Source organism: Saccostrea echinata, unplaced genomic scaffold (assembly GCF_033153115.1).
Source record: "Saccostrea echinata isolate AGI-Se365-2 ecotype Australia unplaced genomic scaffold, CSIRO_AGI_Sech_v1 ptg000027l, whole genome shotgun sequence".
In the NCBI taxonomy this organism is placed as follows: domain Eukaryota; kingdom Metazoa; phylum Mollusca; class Bivalvia; order Ostreida; family Ostreidae; genus Saccostrea; species Saccostrea echinata.
In genome coordinates, this window is record NW_026889776.1 from 7,634,533 (window position 1) to 7,652,500 (window position 17,968).

The 17,968-nt window shown below is 31.2% G+C and overlaps 2 protein-coding genes across 2 annotated transcripts in view; one reads left to right on the plus strand and one right to left on the minus strand.

Moving 5' to 3' along the window:
- LOC133193485 (ferrochelatase, mitochondrial-like) overlaps positions 1-8,299 on the minus strand; it is a 36,167-nt gene extending 27,868 nt beyond the window's left edge. Inside the window, exons 1-3 of the mRNA XM_061329453.1 lie at positions 8,201-8,299; positions 3,878-3,962; positions 937-1,059 (exon numbers count right to left, since the gene is read on the minus strand). Of these exons, the coding sequence (XP_061185437.1) occupies positions 937-1,059; positions 3,878-3,962; positions 8,201-8,234 (242 nt within the window). The 5' untranslated portion in view covers positions 8,235-8,299. The remainder of the gene's footprint in view (positions 1-936; positions 1,060-3,877; positions 3,963-8,200) is intronic.
- Positions 8,300-8,302: 3 nt separating this feature from the next.
- The window catches only part of LOC133193482 (uncharacterized), a 31,270-nt gene continuing 21,604 nt past the window's right edge, over positions 8,303-17,968 (plus strand). Inside the window, exons 1-2 of the mRNA XM_061329451.1 lie at positions 8,303-8,381; positions 8,560-8,619. Coding sequence (XP_061185435.1) covers positions 8,321-8,381; positions 8,560-8,619 — 121 coding nt within the window. The 5' untranslated portion in view covers positions 8,303-8,320. The remainder of the gene's footprint in view (positions 8,382-8,559; positions 8,620-17,968) is intronic.

A 17,968-nucleotide genomic window follows, 5' to 3' on the forward strand; every position in this document is an offset into this window, starting at 1 on the left:
TTGTCCTCACTCCAGGGCCATAAAACTTAGACGAGCTCACTTTTGATCTCAGTCTCACTTTTACCAAAGGAATTAATAGTGGAAAAAATAAAAGAGATCAAAAGTGAGCTTATCTAAATTTTTTTGGCACCTAGACCAGGTAAAGGTGCTAATTAGGTTAAGCCTGGGTACACATAACCACATTTAGTTTTCAAAGATAAATCACAAGAGAATATGTGTAACTGGACTGCTTTTTGACTTTGAGGGATCAAGGGTTTTGCGAGATTGATAGTTCAAGAAATGAAGAATAAACTTGTTAATTATATAAGAGAAAAAAAATTGGGGCCAGAAACTCTCTCCCAGAGATCAAGAACTGAGAGAAATCAAAGAGTGAACTGCAGAAAAAATGGCAGTGTGTCCATGTTTTGCTTTGCGAAATCTCAAATATCTACCTGTTCAAAATGTAAAATAGGAAGTGCACAATGACACTATGTAACAAAGATTCTGTGAATGTCTCATTAAATCTTATTAAGTGGTATAGGAGAAGTTGTGGATAATTTAAGAGATGGCAGGGTCCTTGTTTTGGGAAACCTCAAAAATGTGTCCAACCGAAACGTAAATAAGGAGGTCACAATGGTAATAAGATCAAATTATTTTTGCAACACCTTATTTAAGCAAGATTGCTATATTTATAAGTGAAACAATTTTTTGCAGGCTTTTGTTAATTCTGCATGTAATCCTTAACATTATAAATATAAGCGAAAATAAAATTTTCACAAGCATTGTGTTATTACAAAAAGTTCTTGCAAAATAAAGGGGATTTAGAGTATGTTATAAAGATTCTGTGAAAGTTTTATTTAATTTTATTCAATGGTAAAGGAGAAGTTAAAAAGTTACACAATTTACATAAATTTTTATATGTTTAAAATAAATGTTGATATAAAAACCACTACATACTGTTGAGCCGGGAGCTGCATTAAGTCTCTGTCTAAGAAGAGACGTGTTAAGAAGTCCTGGACGTGTCCCTCTGTCTCTGGTCCCCCCATATTCAGCATCAGTACCCCTGTCTTTGGTTTGGAGCTTTTACAAAAAAAAAAAGGACTCATGATTTAAGACCACTTACTGTAAAGTTTAATCTCCATAAACGTACATGTAAGTATAAGAAAAAGATTATTTTAATTAAATGAAGAGGCCCATGGACCATAACACTCATATGAATTACCTTGATCTTGCTGTTCTTCAAATGAAGATTATTAGTTTTTTTCCCTTCTTTATTCTTCTGAAAAATTTTGACCCCATATTGTGCCTCACCCTAGCCCAAAAGGGATTATGATTTAGCTGATCTTGAATTGACAAGAGCTTGTTCCGATATCAATATGACTATTGAATTCAAACATTGCCTAAGCATTCTTTTCAACTTTTTTCCCCTTTATATCTGCAAAATGAAACTTTGATAATTGCCCAGGTAGATTAATTGATAGTGTATCTGACCCTCCCAGGCCTAATGCACCAAGTGTCAAACCAACAAGATCACCACATTTGATTGCAGCATCTAGGTGAGCTATTCAAAACTGCTGAATCAAGATCTAGAGACACCACTGTAAGACAAAATTCAAGGATTAAATCATTAACAGCCTGGCATCTTCTGCCTGAAAATAGTCTTTCTACTAGGCAACAATCAAAGGTCCTACCAGATTTAAGAAAAGTGAGGTCAAGGTCAAAGGAAAGGCCAAGGCTATAATGCTGATGCAGTTGAAGAGCTCTGATCAATATGTATGTAACCCTTGGTCTTGGTTACATAGACCCATCAAAAGTCTAATTTTTTTTGTAGATTTATATTTTTCATACAATTTTATACAATTCAGCACATATCAAGAAATTTTCAAAATTTGATTTTCATGGGGCAAAAATATGCATGTACTGCATATAGCTCTTTAATAATATTGCCGCCTTTAAAATATTCATGTATTTGTTCTTTAAAATTTTTGGAAATAAAACTGAAGTAACTGATATGTATTTAAATACATTCTTCAAAGTAACTGAGAGAATAATTAATAACATTTGTCAGGTCCAGCACAATCTCTTGATTTAGCTATATAGCTTGATTTAGTTATATACATGTAGCTTGATTTAGCAACATAGCTTTATTAAGCTATTCAGAATAGCTTGATTTAGCTATTTTATCACATTTTTTTCTTAAATGTGTTATTTTCTCAGCATGCACAAAAAGTCGCACCTTGGTGCAGTGATAATATTCAACCTTGAACTCTTCTGAAAATAATGCATGTAAAAATCACTCACCAAATTGTGTCTCCTTAAGGAGGAATTCTTCTCATATTTCTTGTATTTAAAAATTAATGAAATTTTCATAGATTCAAGAAGACATTATCATTAAGTAATGGAATCAATTAGATTAAATTTGACCATTTTATTTTCAAAGCAAGGTCAGGTCAAGATCATTATCTTTTTCCTTGACCTCAGGAATAAAAAAAATACTGTTGCCAATCATGCAATGCCTACTTCCTTTTCAAAACATTAAATGTTTTTCTTTTTGCATAAAAAGATATTACCATATAGGGTCTAACAGATGATACTACCAAATTGACATAAATAATTTAACTAAAATAGATATTGGCTAATCCGAATTTCCTCTATTTTTCCTAGATTTTAGGATATATTAGTTATTTTTATATGCTTCATATATTTGAATTTATCTTATTTTCACATATGGTAGTCATACAAAGATACAAATTGATACAAAAACAAAAAGTTTTGACCATTTACTAAGAGAGAAAAACACTTTTTACTGATTTTTGGCTCAAATCTGTACTTAGATCGGAAGCTTTTAAAAGTTAACAAAATTGTAGTTTGTGTGGAAAATCATATTAATTTGATATATTTTAAAACTTCGGTCCATTATTTTTAATTTTACGTTCATTTGAAATTTTCTTTTAGTCTTTGATTGTTTAAAAATTCTAACTGAATTCATTGTTCTAAAGTAATTTTGAGAAGCAGAAAAGGAGATATTTTCATACGCCGCCTTCCCGCTAAAAATGTAGTCCCTGCTTGATTTCAAACTCAGTTTTGGACCATTTCTATTTAAAGTTGTACAATTATGATGAGGAAAGAAAAATATGATCTTTTAAATCTCTTACATCTAATTATATAAGACATATAACCAAATATACTTTGAATATTTCATCTAATCAGAAACCAGACAAGAATCCCTCCTTAAGAGACTTTGTACTCAAAGTTCTAAAAGTTTTGGGGCTATATAAAGCAATTGATACAGTTACTTCTTCAATGAAATTATAAAGGAGGCCATGCAATTATGGTCAACAAGATAATTGATTGGTAAAAATTCAGTACAATGAGAAGCAATCATACTTATCCACGCCTCAACGCACACAGGGTATTGTACAGTTACTCAACCAATGGAAATTCATCTTTTGCTTAAAAGTATATAAAATTCAAATGCTGCAAATATGTTAGAACTATCTTTGATTTCAGTTGTTGTTTTGATAGTACATATATGAATATATAGTCAAATACTTGCGTCTTTTTGTCTATTTATTACAAAAAAAAAATTCTGAAAAACTGCACATAAATAGCTTAATCAAGCTATTTTGAATAGCTTAATAAAGCTATATAGCTATTTCAAGCTATATATTTATTTAGCTAAATCAAGAGATTGTGCTAGACCTGTTTGTTAAAATCAATGTAATTGTAATTGCAAGTATTTAGTAATTGACAAAATTATCAATGTATTTGAAAGTATTTAATTACATTTCAAAGTAATTGCCCCCAGCCCCGATTCTCATGTAAAACTTTGATCACTCATTGTGGCCCCACCTACCCCTGGGGAGTCAACATGGAATGATTCCACAGACTGCAGTACCTGTTTGTGCTGTATTGCTGACATGCATTCACAAGGACACCTGGTGAGCTGTGTACACTCCATGACTTCAAGTACTGGCAAGCATCTTTAAATTGACAAAATACATGATAAGTCCACAACCACAAGCAAATACCTGCACTCTATACAGTTACTTACTTTTGATGAAGTCTACAAATGGTTAGACAAACCTGATCAGGTACTGGATTACTCAGGTCAAAGGCCAAAGTTAACCAATACAGCAGCAGGTCCATATAGTCACAAGTACATGTACATTGAATTCAAAAGTCAATAACCATTTTATTATATAATCAGGAATTTTACAACATATTTGACCTATTTATAGTTTCTGTTTCAAGCAAATATAAACACTCATAAAATAATGTGTTGTGTAACAACATATATCATAATTATATTCCAACAGTTTCAAAACTGTTTAAAAAGAGGTAAACAATATTATAAACACAATACAGTCAAACCTCGTTATCTCGAACTTGAAGGGACCGAGCAAATACTTCGAGATAACCGAGGATTCCAGATATCAAGGGTAAAATACTTAAGGAATAAGTAGTTGGGTTAGGGTTAATGTTAGCGAAGTGGCTCAAACCCAGGTTAAACAAGTATAACTTGGGTAGCAATTAAATTTGTTCCTTATAATTTAATTTTCTATCACTACATGTAAGTGCCAAAAATTGATAATTTTTCCTTTCAAAAATACCTTCAAATTGTACAATGTTTAAATGTCAAGCGGATTGATACATTTTTGACGTAAGTCAATGTGACATAGGCAACACAGGTTATACAATATTTTTTTTATCCAATCAAATGACCTGTTACAACCAAAATTAAATTATTAACCTTTTATTCATAGTCGTAGTCAAAATGCAATGTACCTCGTCGTGTATGATTTCCCGCAGACATGCATGTCTTTATACTGTTTTCGCACTTCCTTCATCAATATTCATGAAAAGACTGAATTTTTGATTGCAGATCTTGCTTAATTGTTTTGTAATTACAATGACTTATTTAGTAAAACTTTGTGGAAAGTATTATTTTTTCATTACACTTCATGTTTCTCAAATCATTTAGTCATTTTGTTTCACATAAAAAAATCAATTAACGTTTATATAGTTTATCTTTAAGAGAATGTCACTCTTTCACTGCATCCTTAATTATTTCAGGAGAGGTAATTTTCCCTCAAAAGCTACCTGTGGATTTATCTGTGATATAAATGTTTCACGACAGAACTTTTCAACTTAATAAAATGTTCATTTGGTTTTAAATTGATATTCTTCTTAGCAAACTTTGAATTGATCTTAATTGAGTCACAGCAACTAGAACATTCTTTAAATATACATGTATTCATTTGACATATCAGGTAAAATAGCTGTATGTAAATAAATGTACAATGTTATGCACAATTAAACACGAAAAAAATTGATCTTTCATTTCATCTATATCTGTTCTGATGGGCAAATATTGATATACATTACATGTACTAACATCAAATACATAACATACATAGTCAACATTAAAAAAGTCAAATGACTACAAATCAATATCTCACTATTTTCAGCCTGATGACAATAAAATATTAACTTGAAGATATGTATATTCACCTAGTTTTGTAAATGTATTATATTAAGCATGTACAATATTTGGCTGAAATTGATTTTTGAACAAGTTAGCGTTGATTTGATTTAGCTCATTTCTTAGAGTTCTTATTTATGTGTATATGTGCAAGACATTTAGCATTGTACTTAAATTATCAGAAGTTGCTTTCCGCCAAAGGAGCTAAAAAGAATACACAGCTAAATGTAATACTTTTACCATAATACTTCACTATGAAGAAGATGGACAAATTCTGTTAAATTATTAACATGATCAAATTTTATCTAGAAAAAAAACATCTTTAACATGTTTAAGAAGTTCACTTGAACTTTTTCAAATCAAAGTTTGTCCATTGTCTGTCCATCCATCTGTCTGTTAGTTAACTGTTTCTTATTTTTTACTTCTGATTTGGATTTTTGGTCAACTTCACCTAATCTTTCACAGAGCTCAAGGTAAAGGAGATTAAAAAAAATTGTTGAAATAAAGGGCCATGCCTGCTTGTAAGAGGCAAGACAATGTATCGTATATATATGGTATGTAAGTAATCAAGAAAAGGCAAGGTGTCCTTTAAAAATTTTCTTCTCAAGAAAAACAAGAAGTCTGTAAAGTGAGCCAATGCTATCTAATGATGTGAATACACAAGTTCATTTATGGACAGACACAGGGATAAACAGGAACTTGACATCAGATTCATACAAAAATGCCACCATATGGCATGCCTAAACAAAGCGTTTGCTAAAATTTCAAGCATCTGCGATGAGTAATTGCTAAGAAAACTGTGACCAAAATTTGTTATGTATGGTACGGACAGACACAAGGATAAACAGGAATTCTCACAAAAATGAATCTCACCATATGGCATTCCTAAACAAAGAGTGTGCTAAAATTTCAAGCATCTGCAATGAGTAATTGCTAAGAAAACTGCGACCAAAATTTGTTATTATGGTACTGATAAACATATGCACAGATAAACAGGAAGTTGACAACGGATTCTCACAAAAATGAATCTCACCATATGGCATGCCTAAACAAAGAGTGTGTTAAACTTTAAACATCTGCAATGAGTAATTGCTGAGAAAACTGCCACCAAAATTTGTTATGTATGGTACGGACAGATGCACAAATAAACAGGAAGTTGACATCAGATTCTCACAAAAATGAATCTCACCATATGGCATGCCTAAACATAGAGTGTGCTAAAATCTCAAGCATCAGCGATGAGTAATTGCTGAGAAAACTGTGACCTAAATTTGTTATGGACAGACACACAGACTGACAGACAGATGGACAGACAGACAGACACACAAGGGTAAAACAGTATACCTCCTCTCCTTCAGAGCAGAGGTATAACTAGCCATAAAAGCTGAAACTTAAGGACATACGCACCATAGCTTGAACTTTACTGTCTTTTTCCCTGGAGTTGAAGAGTTCCAATACTTAAAGGAACTGTGTGCTACATCATAATGTCTATATATGCTGCTGTACACTTCTTCTATTACAAGTTTGGATAAACAAAACATTCAGAATATATGTTCAGTATTTTTTGTATATTTTTCTTTGAATTATACAATAATTTTCATCAATTGATATCTTTTCAAAACCCCTGGTAATGCATGCTGAATTTTTGTGTACGAACATCTGATGGCATTAATTATAATCTTAAATTAAGAATATCTTGAAAAATTATCAGTAGGTAAGGTACGTTGCGTTTGTCCTTAAGTGAAAGGTTTCTGAAATAGTAACACAATATGGTGTCAAAATTTTCATGAAAATACAGCAATAATTAAGAAATCATTTTGAGGGATTATAGATTTTAAATAAAAGATAAATTGTCATCTTTATCAATAATTAATTACTATTTTAATTTCAAATTTTCACTGCTGAAATCTTGTACAAGAATCTTCTTCAACGTGTTGGGAGCATAGTGGAAGACAGCTTGAAATAGAGATTGATTCTTTCCAATCAGTAACTATATTGTTTTGACTTTGACAATTATATACAGAGCAGACAAGAATTTGTGTGTGTAAATTTGTCATGTGATAGTCACAAGGACAGTCTTAAATTACAGTCATTTTCATTGACCATATTGACAACAGTACTTTTGTTTATTGAAAGAGTGCTGAAATATAGTTATGCTAAAACACAAAAATATGCATTGCATGCGACTTTAGATCACTAATGGCACAATACTGTAAATAAATCCAGCACAGAGTTTTTGAGCACAATAAGTTTTTTCTATGGTCATTGGATGGCACTGTAGCTCTCCGGTCTGTCATTGTTTTTTGGGGGGAAAGCTACATTTCTGCAGCTAAGTTCACACAGTACATCATATTCGGTTTGAATAAAATTATAAAGATTTACACCAATTTCTGTAAAAACAATCAAGTGTTTATACTTCCAAAGAACGAGTTTTCTACTGTCATTTTTTTCTTGGAATCAGACATATAAAAATGGTGGTTTTATATGTCTCTGTTGGAATGCTATTTTTCTATTTTATATTCCAATCCCTGAAGTTCATTTTTATTAACAGCTGCCTGAACAACACGTCTGTTCTGTTTCATAACAAGGTTACGCAATACAAAATAGTCGCTAGATCAGTTTCTACTTTAAAGTAGTGAATTTCTGCATTTATTTTCATAAAGGCATATACCATACATACTGATATATTATTATGTAATTATTACAGAGCAAACAAACTTTAAGAATGTTACTTACTTCGTGCAAAGCTTTTCGACATCGGCAAGGCCATGTTTTCGTTCTACTTTCAGATTACAAGTTTACAAGAAGGAAGCGCCCTCTTCACCGTGTGACGTCATTTCCTATGAGTACTATGAAATGAAAATAGGCATATGCATCAAAAAATTACTCATTGCCTTTCATACTTTGTTGATACTTGGTAATATATGTAATATATATATATTTTTAAATGAAAATTTATTAATTTTCGAATCCAGCCATTTTCACTTATGACAATGTTGATATAGAAGAGCCTGCTGCAAATATAAGGAATTTCGTCTGCTTCCGTAAGCGTAAGATTTTGAATATATATTAATATGATCATCTTTTTATTGTAGAGTCTGAGTCCAAAAAGATTTCAGTTCGAGTAACACACGAAGAAAGTTTTGTAGTTCAAGGTAATTCTTTTCCCCGAGACATGTATATATATCTCCTTGTCCTATCTGGGATGGGTCGCCTACATCGATGATATTGTACAGAACAGAACATGTACATGTACAACACACCCTATTACCGGCAACTGGGACTGCCGATGCAACTGGGATGACAGACGTTTTTCGCTATGACAGAGACCTGATTTTTATCGTATTTTTTGACTATTTATAACATTCATTTACTAACATATGGTGGTTTCCCGTCTTGACCATACCATACACTATTTTCCTGTAGAATATAAAACTATGATTTCTTATGAAAACAAAATAAGAACAGAATAAAGTTAAATTGCAAGCGTTGTTTGAGAAAATTTGGTTTAACTGAGTGAGCTTACAAAAACAGCTATTCCATGGTCACATTTCTTTTTGTATCTAAATAATAAACTTAGGCTCTTAATGCGAAATGTGGATAGTCTTTATTGTTTAATAAGTGTGCTGCTAGCGCTTGATTTTGGTGAGTCAAGATCTTTTGGCTGTCTTGAACAGCAGATGGATGTTAACATATGGCAAACACTGATGACAGATGATGGCAATCAGCGCCGCAGGCCGGTAACAACTTTATTTTAGTTTTTGATTTTCTCATTACCAAAATGGTGAGTTCTTACTAAGCAACCATATAAATTTGGAATCACTTGAAGTATAATTATAGAGGGCGGAGCCCTCTCACGAGCCCGAAGGGCACGTGAGAGCGAAGCTCTCCCTATAGGTAACACGTATGTATGTAAAATATATTGAATTCTATTGTAAACTATATTTTTATTACAATACCTAACGGAACTGAGAACCTTGTCGCCAATATGGCGTCCATAGTCTTTTCCATCTTGAATCTCGCGACAAATTCCCGCATAAACGAGATGCTGAAGAATCGTAATTTTAATTCCAATCCTGTGTGAATGAAGTTTTAAAAATTCTAATAATCAAAAACACCCTTATAGTACACATCCTTGTTACTTTCGTTTTCATCTAGGCCTAGCCTAACTTGCACTCGAATCGTCATAGACCTGACATGTGACGTCATTCATTGACTGTATGAATCAGCGGAGACTGTTGAATTTTTAACAACCTGTAATAATTGATATTTCATATGCATACTTTCTTTTTAAAAACAAATTTATTCGCCTTTTAATAAACCTTGATATGTTTTTGGTGAAACAAAAAAACAGTTTAACGAATTCCAGTGACGTCACTGTCTAGACTGCGTACTACGTACTATGGAGGGGCGGATCTTTCTGTGGCCCCTTCCACCAGACTTTAGGGAAAAGAAACAACTCTAATTTATTTGTTAATAAAATTTATTAATTACGAATGTCTTCAGGATTATTTTAAATACACAAACTAGAAGTATAAGATTTTTTTTGTGACTTGGTATAATTTTCCTCTTGAATAATACATTTTCAAAATGTTTCAGTGGTAAAATATTGCATGAAAAGCTTTACTGAATTCTGGTATGAACTCAAGAAGGGGGAAGGGGTATGGATTTCAATTTTTTTTAATTTTTAATTTATTAATTAATTCATTCATTCATTCTTGTCTTTGATTACCTGCTTGATCCTATATACATTTGCAGGTGGAGGCCTGTGTCTCATATTTGTTGTTGTGAATTTTTTTTCTCAAAAGTTTTATCATTTTTTTTTAAGTGTCAAAATTTAATTTCGTGAAGCTCACCATCAAAAGAAGAATCTTTGGACATGTCTGAAGCTTAAACTACCACATCAAACACATTGTTCCATTTCTGGATATGCTTTAAATGATGAAAGAAATCATATGAGAAAAACTAAGTTAAACAATACATTGAAGGACTGCAACACATGACATGTATATTAATAAAGTTTAATGTTCTCTTGGCTTAAAAAAACGTTAACCCCTGCAAATACAGAATCTTCATTTGACATTACCCATGGTGATCCATAAAGAGGTCAATGTTGTTGAATAGTACTAAAATATTTTTTTATTTAATCTTCCATATATGATACTTTTTATTAATTATGTGGTGAATAGGGATGTCACAAAACAACGATACTTCCCAGAAATGTACCCTATTATTCACAAGATTCGATTTTAAAATTCTAATAGTTTTCGCATAAACAATTTAATATCTGTAAGAAAAAATCCTTTTATTGAGTTAATATTTTTTTTCCAGAAAAGATTTTTATCTTGCTTTTATGTTAGTTTTAGAAAGCACTAAACACTATTCGAATCAGATTAGTTTTTTTTTAAAAATGCAGAAACGTTAAATTTACTCTACATTTTTTCCATTAAAATTAAGAAAATAATTCTCAGAAATTTTGCGATGCTGATACATTTAGCCCTCACGATACACAGCCCTAGTGTTGGTCAGATGATCAGTTTCCAAGTGTCCTGATAACCCAGGAGTCAGATCATCTTTCTGTAGTTTGGGTCCCAAGTTCGACTTCCGATGTAGTCCCTGACAATAAGTTGTCCTTATTTGTATTTGATGTCATGACCATGCATTGGAAGTAAAAGATGAAAATTAAATTACTTGATTTTTCTGGATTGGGGTTTTTAAATCAAGTTCATGAAAGATAAAGAAATGTTGCTCAGGCATATTCGTTTATTATTTATTGGGCAGCTACAAAGGTGAAAGAGTTAACGTTTAAGAGTTCTTGGGCTTTGGTAGGTTGAATCCTTGACTGGTCCAGTGCACACTCTTTCCCCGTTATGGGTGAATTCAAAAAAAATGACCAAACGCATATTTATCAACCCACACTAAAAATACAGGCAATGAAAATAGATTTCTATGTCTCATCATATGTCTTTAGATAGTGTCTAAATACCTGCCAAATATCTCGTTGATATCTCAATTAACAAAAAAGTTATGCCCAAAAATGATGCTAAAATTGTCAGGAGTGCAACACTTTTTTGTGACATTTTGAAATTTCAATATTTTTTGGAGATCTGTGAAATAAAAAATAATGCTTCATGTTGAAAATAAAGACTTTCCTGATAATATTCAAAGTGTTGAGCTTTAAATGTGGACTGTCATAACTTTTGTTTAATCAGGTTGTGGTCATGGCTGATGTTTAAAAAAATGTTATACCGTGTCAGGAGTGCAACAGAAAAAATGTAGTGTTGCCAAAAAAACATCAATTGTAAAATTCTGATCGAAAATTAAGACAAAAAAGAATTTTTGAAGTGTAAAATAATAACTGATATACATTTTAAAACTTAAAAATTTTATATAAATCACAAGCAGCATTAATGAGAGTCAAGTATATGTGCATACCCAAAAATGTCAGGAGTGCAACATTTGATGTTTTGCTCCCAAGCATGAAAAAACTATTATCATTATATGATTTTCTGATTTTTATTTTGGAAAATAAAGACACAAAGAATATTTTTACCATATAGATTTATCAATTACAGGATCTGGCTGTGCTTCAGATCTATATTTCTATGGTCAGGAGTGCAACACATTTTTTTAAAGATTCAAGTGGTGTGACGAAAACACTTCTATTCATGCTTAGAAGTATTCATTAATTAATAATGATCTTTTTGTATAATTTAATGCTAAATTATTGACAGTTTTATTATTAAAATCCTTCCTTTTTCAATTTTATCAATTCAGATGTGTTTTTATCTTTTTTGTGATTTTTTTTAATGAACGTTAAAAATAAACACACTAAAACATTGTCATAAAATTCGAGTAATTCCTCCTCAACTTAACTGAAACAACAGAACAAGTTCTTATGTAATTTTCACTTCACAATTCTACTTCAATGCTTTTGGTCAGGAGTGCAACAAATATGTTGGAATTATAAATCATCCAATAAGAATAAAAATAAAGAAAAAATGATGAGTAGAATTTTTCTGGTGGGTTACTGTGTTTGTCTTCTAAAGGAAAATATGCTTTAAAATATATTTTATCTTCTAAATATACATTTAAGCTAGTTTTTTTTGGCATAAAATAGGGTATAATTCCAGATAAAATGCGAATTTTAAATACTTTCATCTGTTTTAATTATGAACTATTGGACTATAAGTATTGCACAATTTCATTACCACTTGATGTTGCCAACACTTTATGAATTTTTGTGTTCTTTGGTTTTAATTTTAAACTTTATTGCAGTCAGGAGTGCAACAAAACTGCTTCATAATTACCGATGCTTTTTAACTATCTTTGCTAAAAATTAAGTTGAAAAAAAATGCTTGATACTATTTGATGTTCAAAACACTATGTCTATAATCAACAAATTACAGAAATTTTATAGTCAATTCAGGGAATAGTTTTCATCATTTCACATATATTTTAAATACAATTTATATATATTACACTTTGCAAATAATCATGTTTTAAGGTCTTCAAAATATGAAAAACCTGCTGTAAACGATGAAAAATATCAACACGACAAATTGATTTACAAAGTAAGAATGGGTTATTGTGTGTTATAATTTTTAAAACAACGTTAAATAAAATACATATCAGATGTCAGGAGTGCAACACAATAATGTAACATAGGGTCACTTCAAAATCTAGTATTTTTTGTAAGAGAACTCGTATAAATTCTTTTTTGGCTTAGATTTAAAGAATTGATTTGAACGAACAAAAAAGTGAATTTTGGGGAATTTTATTGCTTCATATTTTTTTCATATTAAAACTTTTCAAACCAGAATTGAAAAAATAATGTAAAATAACAATCAAAAAGCCAATTTTTTGTCACATGTACAAGAGAAGATACTCATTCAAGGTCTAGATTTAATCATTTATACCCCTTTTACCATTTTGAAGCATAAAAAACTATAATTTCTTGTGATTATGTATTTTAGAAAGTCTTTTAAGGTGCAATGATATTTTCTTTTTTCAAAAGAAATTTTACTGATAAAAATTCTGAAACTTTTTAATCCAAATGTCTATTCTATTGCCACTTCAGGATTTTAAACTAGAATGCATTTGCAATATGATGATATAAGTGAAAAATATGTTATAAGTAGTTGAATTTTGCCAAAAAAATTCAGTTTGGTGGTCATTTTTTTTTAATTCACCCTTATGTTACTTGATTTTGAGTGCTCTGGCTAGGCAATTCATGTTGAAATATCTTAGAAAAAGTTTTCCAGATTTATAAAACTAAATACCCTTAAATTTCTTTATTTGAAATGAAAAATATTTGAGGTAAGAGAACTTACAGCTTCTTTTTAAAAAAAAAAAAAAAAAAAAAAAGACTGAGGTCTTTGTTATGATTTTCTGACACTAACTACAATAAAATGTAGAAATGTTCACTTGATGGCTCCGCCCTCACCAACGGTCACACCGTCTAAAATATTAGGTTGGAACATTTAAAGATTTAACAAGAGACCCATGGGTCACATTGCTTACCTCAGTTACTATGGTCCTGCTGTCCTCCATCAGATTTTTCCCCTTATATTCCCATGTAAAACTTTGATAATATATTGTGGTCCTACCCTACCTACCCCCCCCCCCCCCAAGAGGTCATGAACTCAATAATTTTAAACTAAACTACATAAGGATGCTTCCGTATACTAGTAAATGTGACTAATCGTTGATTTGTTGTTCGTGAGTAGAAGATTTTAAAAGAAATTTTTTCTATGTATTCCTATGTAAAATTTTAATCACCGATTGTGGCCCCACCCTAGCTTGGGGGTCATGGTTTGAAAAAAAAATTATTCTACACTATGCAATAAAACTTTCACATAACTTTTCCTCTTTTCTCCTCAAGTCATTCTTGAGAAGAATATTTTTAAAACATATGCGCCATTAATTTTCACAAATTCATAATTATCTCCCCTTGAAAGAGAGTATAGAAGTTTGGCTAAAATTGGCCCATTGGTTCTTGACAAAAAGTCAAAATGTTAACAATAAAATTACAGACGACATATATTACACAACAGATGGATGCCGGACACTCTTTGATCAGAAACGCTTGCTTGAGCTATGCCCAGATGAGCTAAAAAAATTGTTATTCCGACTTAAATAATCTTTAAATCTTTTCAACTAATATTTTTTGTGAATAAGGCCTAAATTAAAATATTGTTTGTTTGCCCTTAGCTGACCGACCCATGAAAATTAGCCCGACTCATTTCATTGCTCTTTTCATTTACAATTTTTTTTTATTTAAATAATTTCAAACCAATTTGTTTTAATCTTAATCATCTAAATGACTTTAAAGAACATTTTTCCTTTATAAAAGCAAGGCCACATTAGTCATACTAATATTCAGAATCCCCATGTAGGTTATATTAAATTCAGTTATTTCATGAGTCCTTATAAGCCTAGGGTGGACCCACAATTTTTCATGGGAATATAGAAAAATCTTTCAAAAACAATTAACCTTATGAAGAGCAGCAATATCGAAAGTGACTTAAATGAGCATTTTGGCCGTTTATGCTTCTTCGTTCGTGTAATTTTCAGAGGAAAAAATAAAATATTTTTCCTACCTTCCTACCCATTTTTAAAAATCTGGGTTGGAAAACAATTTTTTAATTTTGGCCTAATACTTAGAACAATTTTATTTTTGCATATTGCAATTATGTTTTTAAAATCACTTGCTCAACAGTATCATTTTAACCTTTTTTTCTTCATAAAATCTACACAGTCTACCATAGCTGGGTTATGCTTTGCATGATGTATTGATAGCTGTCATTTCCGACAACTCTCGCCTTTAATTTATTTTGAAGACATTACGTATGTATATGCTTTTTAAGATAATTAATGAACTCCTTTACAAAATTTTTTGTCAGAAGAAATTATAAAACCAGCATGAGAAGGTCACCAGGTCGAGGAATCAAATTTACAGCATTCATTTCACTAGATAAGTAAGCATTTTACATTCATGCGTTTCATCGTCACCATTCAACTTCTATGTAATAACCAAAATAGTTAAACGAGAAGTGGAATTTCAGTGTTGTCAGATCCAAAATTTTGAACCAGAGAAAATGGAAGTCATGTAATATCAGTTTCCCTCTGTATTAAAGAAAATTTCAGCTTCTCTGCATGATAATAAAATATTTCATCATAGGAAATGAAGTGTTGACACATTTTCAGAAGAATTAATTCAAACAAAAATCAATATTCGGGCATCCTTCCCGTATCCAATATTAGAATTTTCTATAACAAATCAGTCTGTACCTGAGCTGATTGAAAACATTGTCATTAGCAATTGTTAGATATCTCCCCATTATAATTGTATGTTTTATAATTTCAGAAATGGAATGCTAAAACCAGCAATTCAAAAACCCAAGTTTATGATGACATAAGACTTGTGCATTAAAACTGAAATTACTTTATTATATTTGAATACTTTACTGTGGTCCATCATATTTTACAGTCTCAAATATCCGTTTTTCGTTCCGTGTCATTGGAAAACAAAGTTTATGACTCTTAAATCACCAATGGACCTTCTTAAAACATGTTCATGTTGGTAATAAATGAAAAGTTTGATTCAGTAACTGTCGTATAGAAACTACTATATACATGTATACGACCAATATTTACAGCAAAAAAAAAAAATTCTGAAATTTAAAACTTAATAAGATACAGTAAATTTTATATTTATTAAAAATCACGTCCACTGTTTCCGATTGCCATATTCTGTTAAATTGAATCTGCTGTGACAGTCATTGTTTGCCCCATCTGCCGTACACAACAGCCAAAATATCTCGATCCACCAAAATCAAGTACTTGTGGCACACTTATTAAACAACAAAGATTATCCACATTTTGCAGTTATGTCATAAAGAGCCTAAATTTATTATATTCAACAAGAAATGTGACCATGGAATAGCTGTTTTAATTATATAAGCTCAGTTTGACCAAATTTTTTTGAGCAACGCTTGAAATTTAACTTTATTCTGTTCTTATTTTGTTTTAATAAGAAACCATAGTTTTATATTCTACAGGAAAATAGTTTTTGGTATGGTCAAGACGGGAAACCACCATACGTTAGTAAATGAATGTTATAACAGGGGCGTCGGCAAGTATTTCACATTGGGGAGGTGAAGTGGATCTAAAGGGGGGGGGGGTCCTAACTAAGTTTTTGTGACATAAACTAAATAATTAAAATTTCTGCCAAAATCTTGAAATTTTTTACTTTAAGGCAATAGCTTAGAGGTATATCCTGATTAAAAAAGAACAATTAAATATGCAACAACAACAACAAAAAATACTTTATAAAACAAAACTGGGTTATTTTTAAATAGCTGGGAGATAGTTTGTTTAAATTTGTTTTTTTTTTACCCGCAACAGCATAGAAAGAACTTTGAAGGGTTTATGATGAGGTGAAGATTAAATTACATATAATTTTCTATTATTGTATTATATTTATTGTTACTTGATGAAAAAATGCAGAATTATGAAATTTAAAATGAACAGGGGATTAATCCTCATAATAATAGTACTACCTCCATTTTTACATGCAGAAATATGTATGACATTATTAAAAAAATCAACTGAAGTTGTTTAATTAGTAATTTTACCCAGGATTTCTGTATTTTGCTTTAATTTAATAGGTTACAACTTCGATTCATCAAAGATTTTCTTATTATACTGATCGACCGATTGGTTAGACAATAAACAGGCTGTTTTACGTGAGGGAATGTGTTGGGGGGGGGGGGGGTCGGTGCCTCTAATTGTTTTTCCCCACTTTCTCCACTTGTTTTCTGAGAATAGTCTTTTTGCTTAAGTTTTGATATGTAAAAATTCATTCATTTCTAGACGCTGCTTGCCCACCCCCCCCCCTTCATACACTTTTTGTTGCTGTTGGGTTGAACTCGGGCAAATTCAAGCATTTTGAAAAGAAAAAAATTAGAGAACTCCCACCCCTCCCTCAAAACATAGAATTTCCAAAAACGTTGCTAGCTGTGGGCCTGAAGAAGAATTTGTAGCAAACTTGCAAGTAGCGATGGATACCATGCTTATTGTTTGCACATGCCAGGTACAGGTATATACGTGCAATATATTATAACATTTATTTGCTAACATATGGTGGTTTCCCGCCTTGACCATACAATAAACTATTTATAATAAATAGTCAAAAATACGATAAAAATCAGGTCTCTGTCATATGAACTTTGCCATCTGTCATCCCAGCTGCATTGGCAGTCCCAGTTGCCGGTAATAGGGTGTATTGTACATGTATTTTCGACCTATTTAGATGTTATCTTTGATTTATTGCAAACTTTTAAAAGATATGAAAAAAACAAGGGTTCATAAAGATTATATATGTCTCTTTTAATAAAATAATATAATCAAAATTACAATTATATGTTCACATATGCCATCATATTAGGACCAGGAGTAGGAGGGTGCTGTTTTCTTTGATAAAATACATGTAGAAGTGCC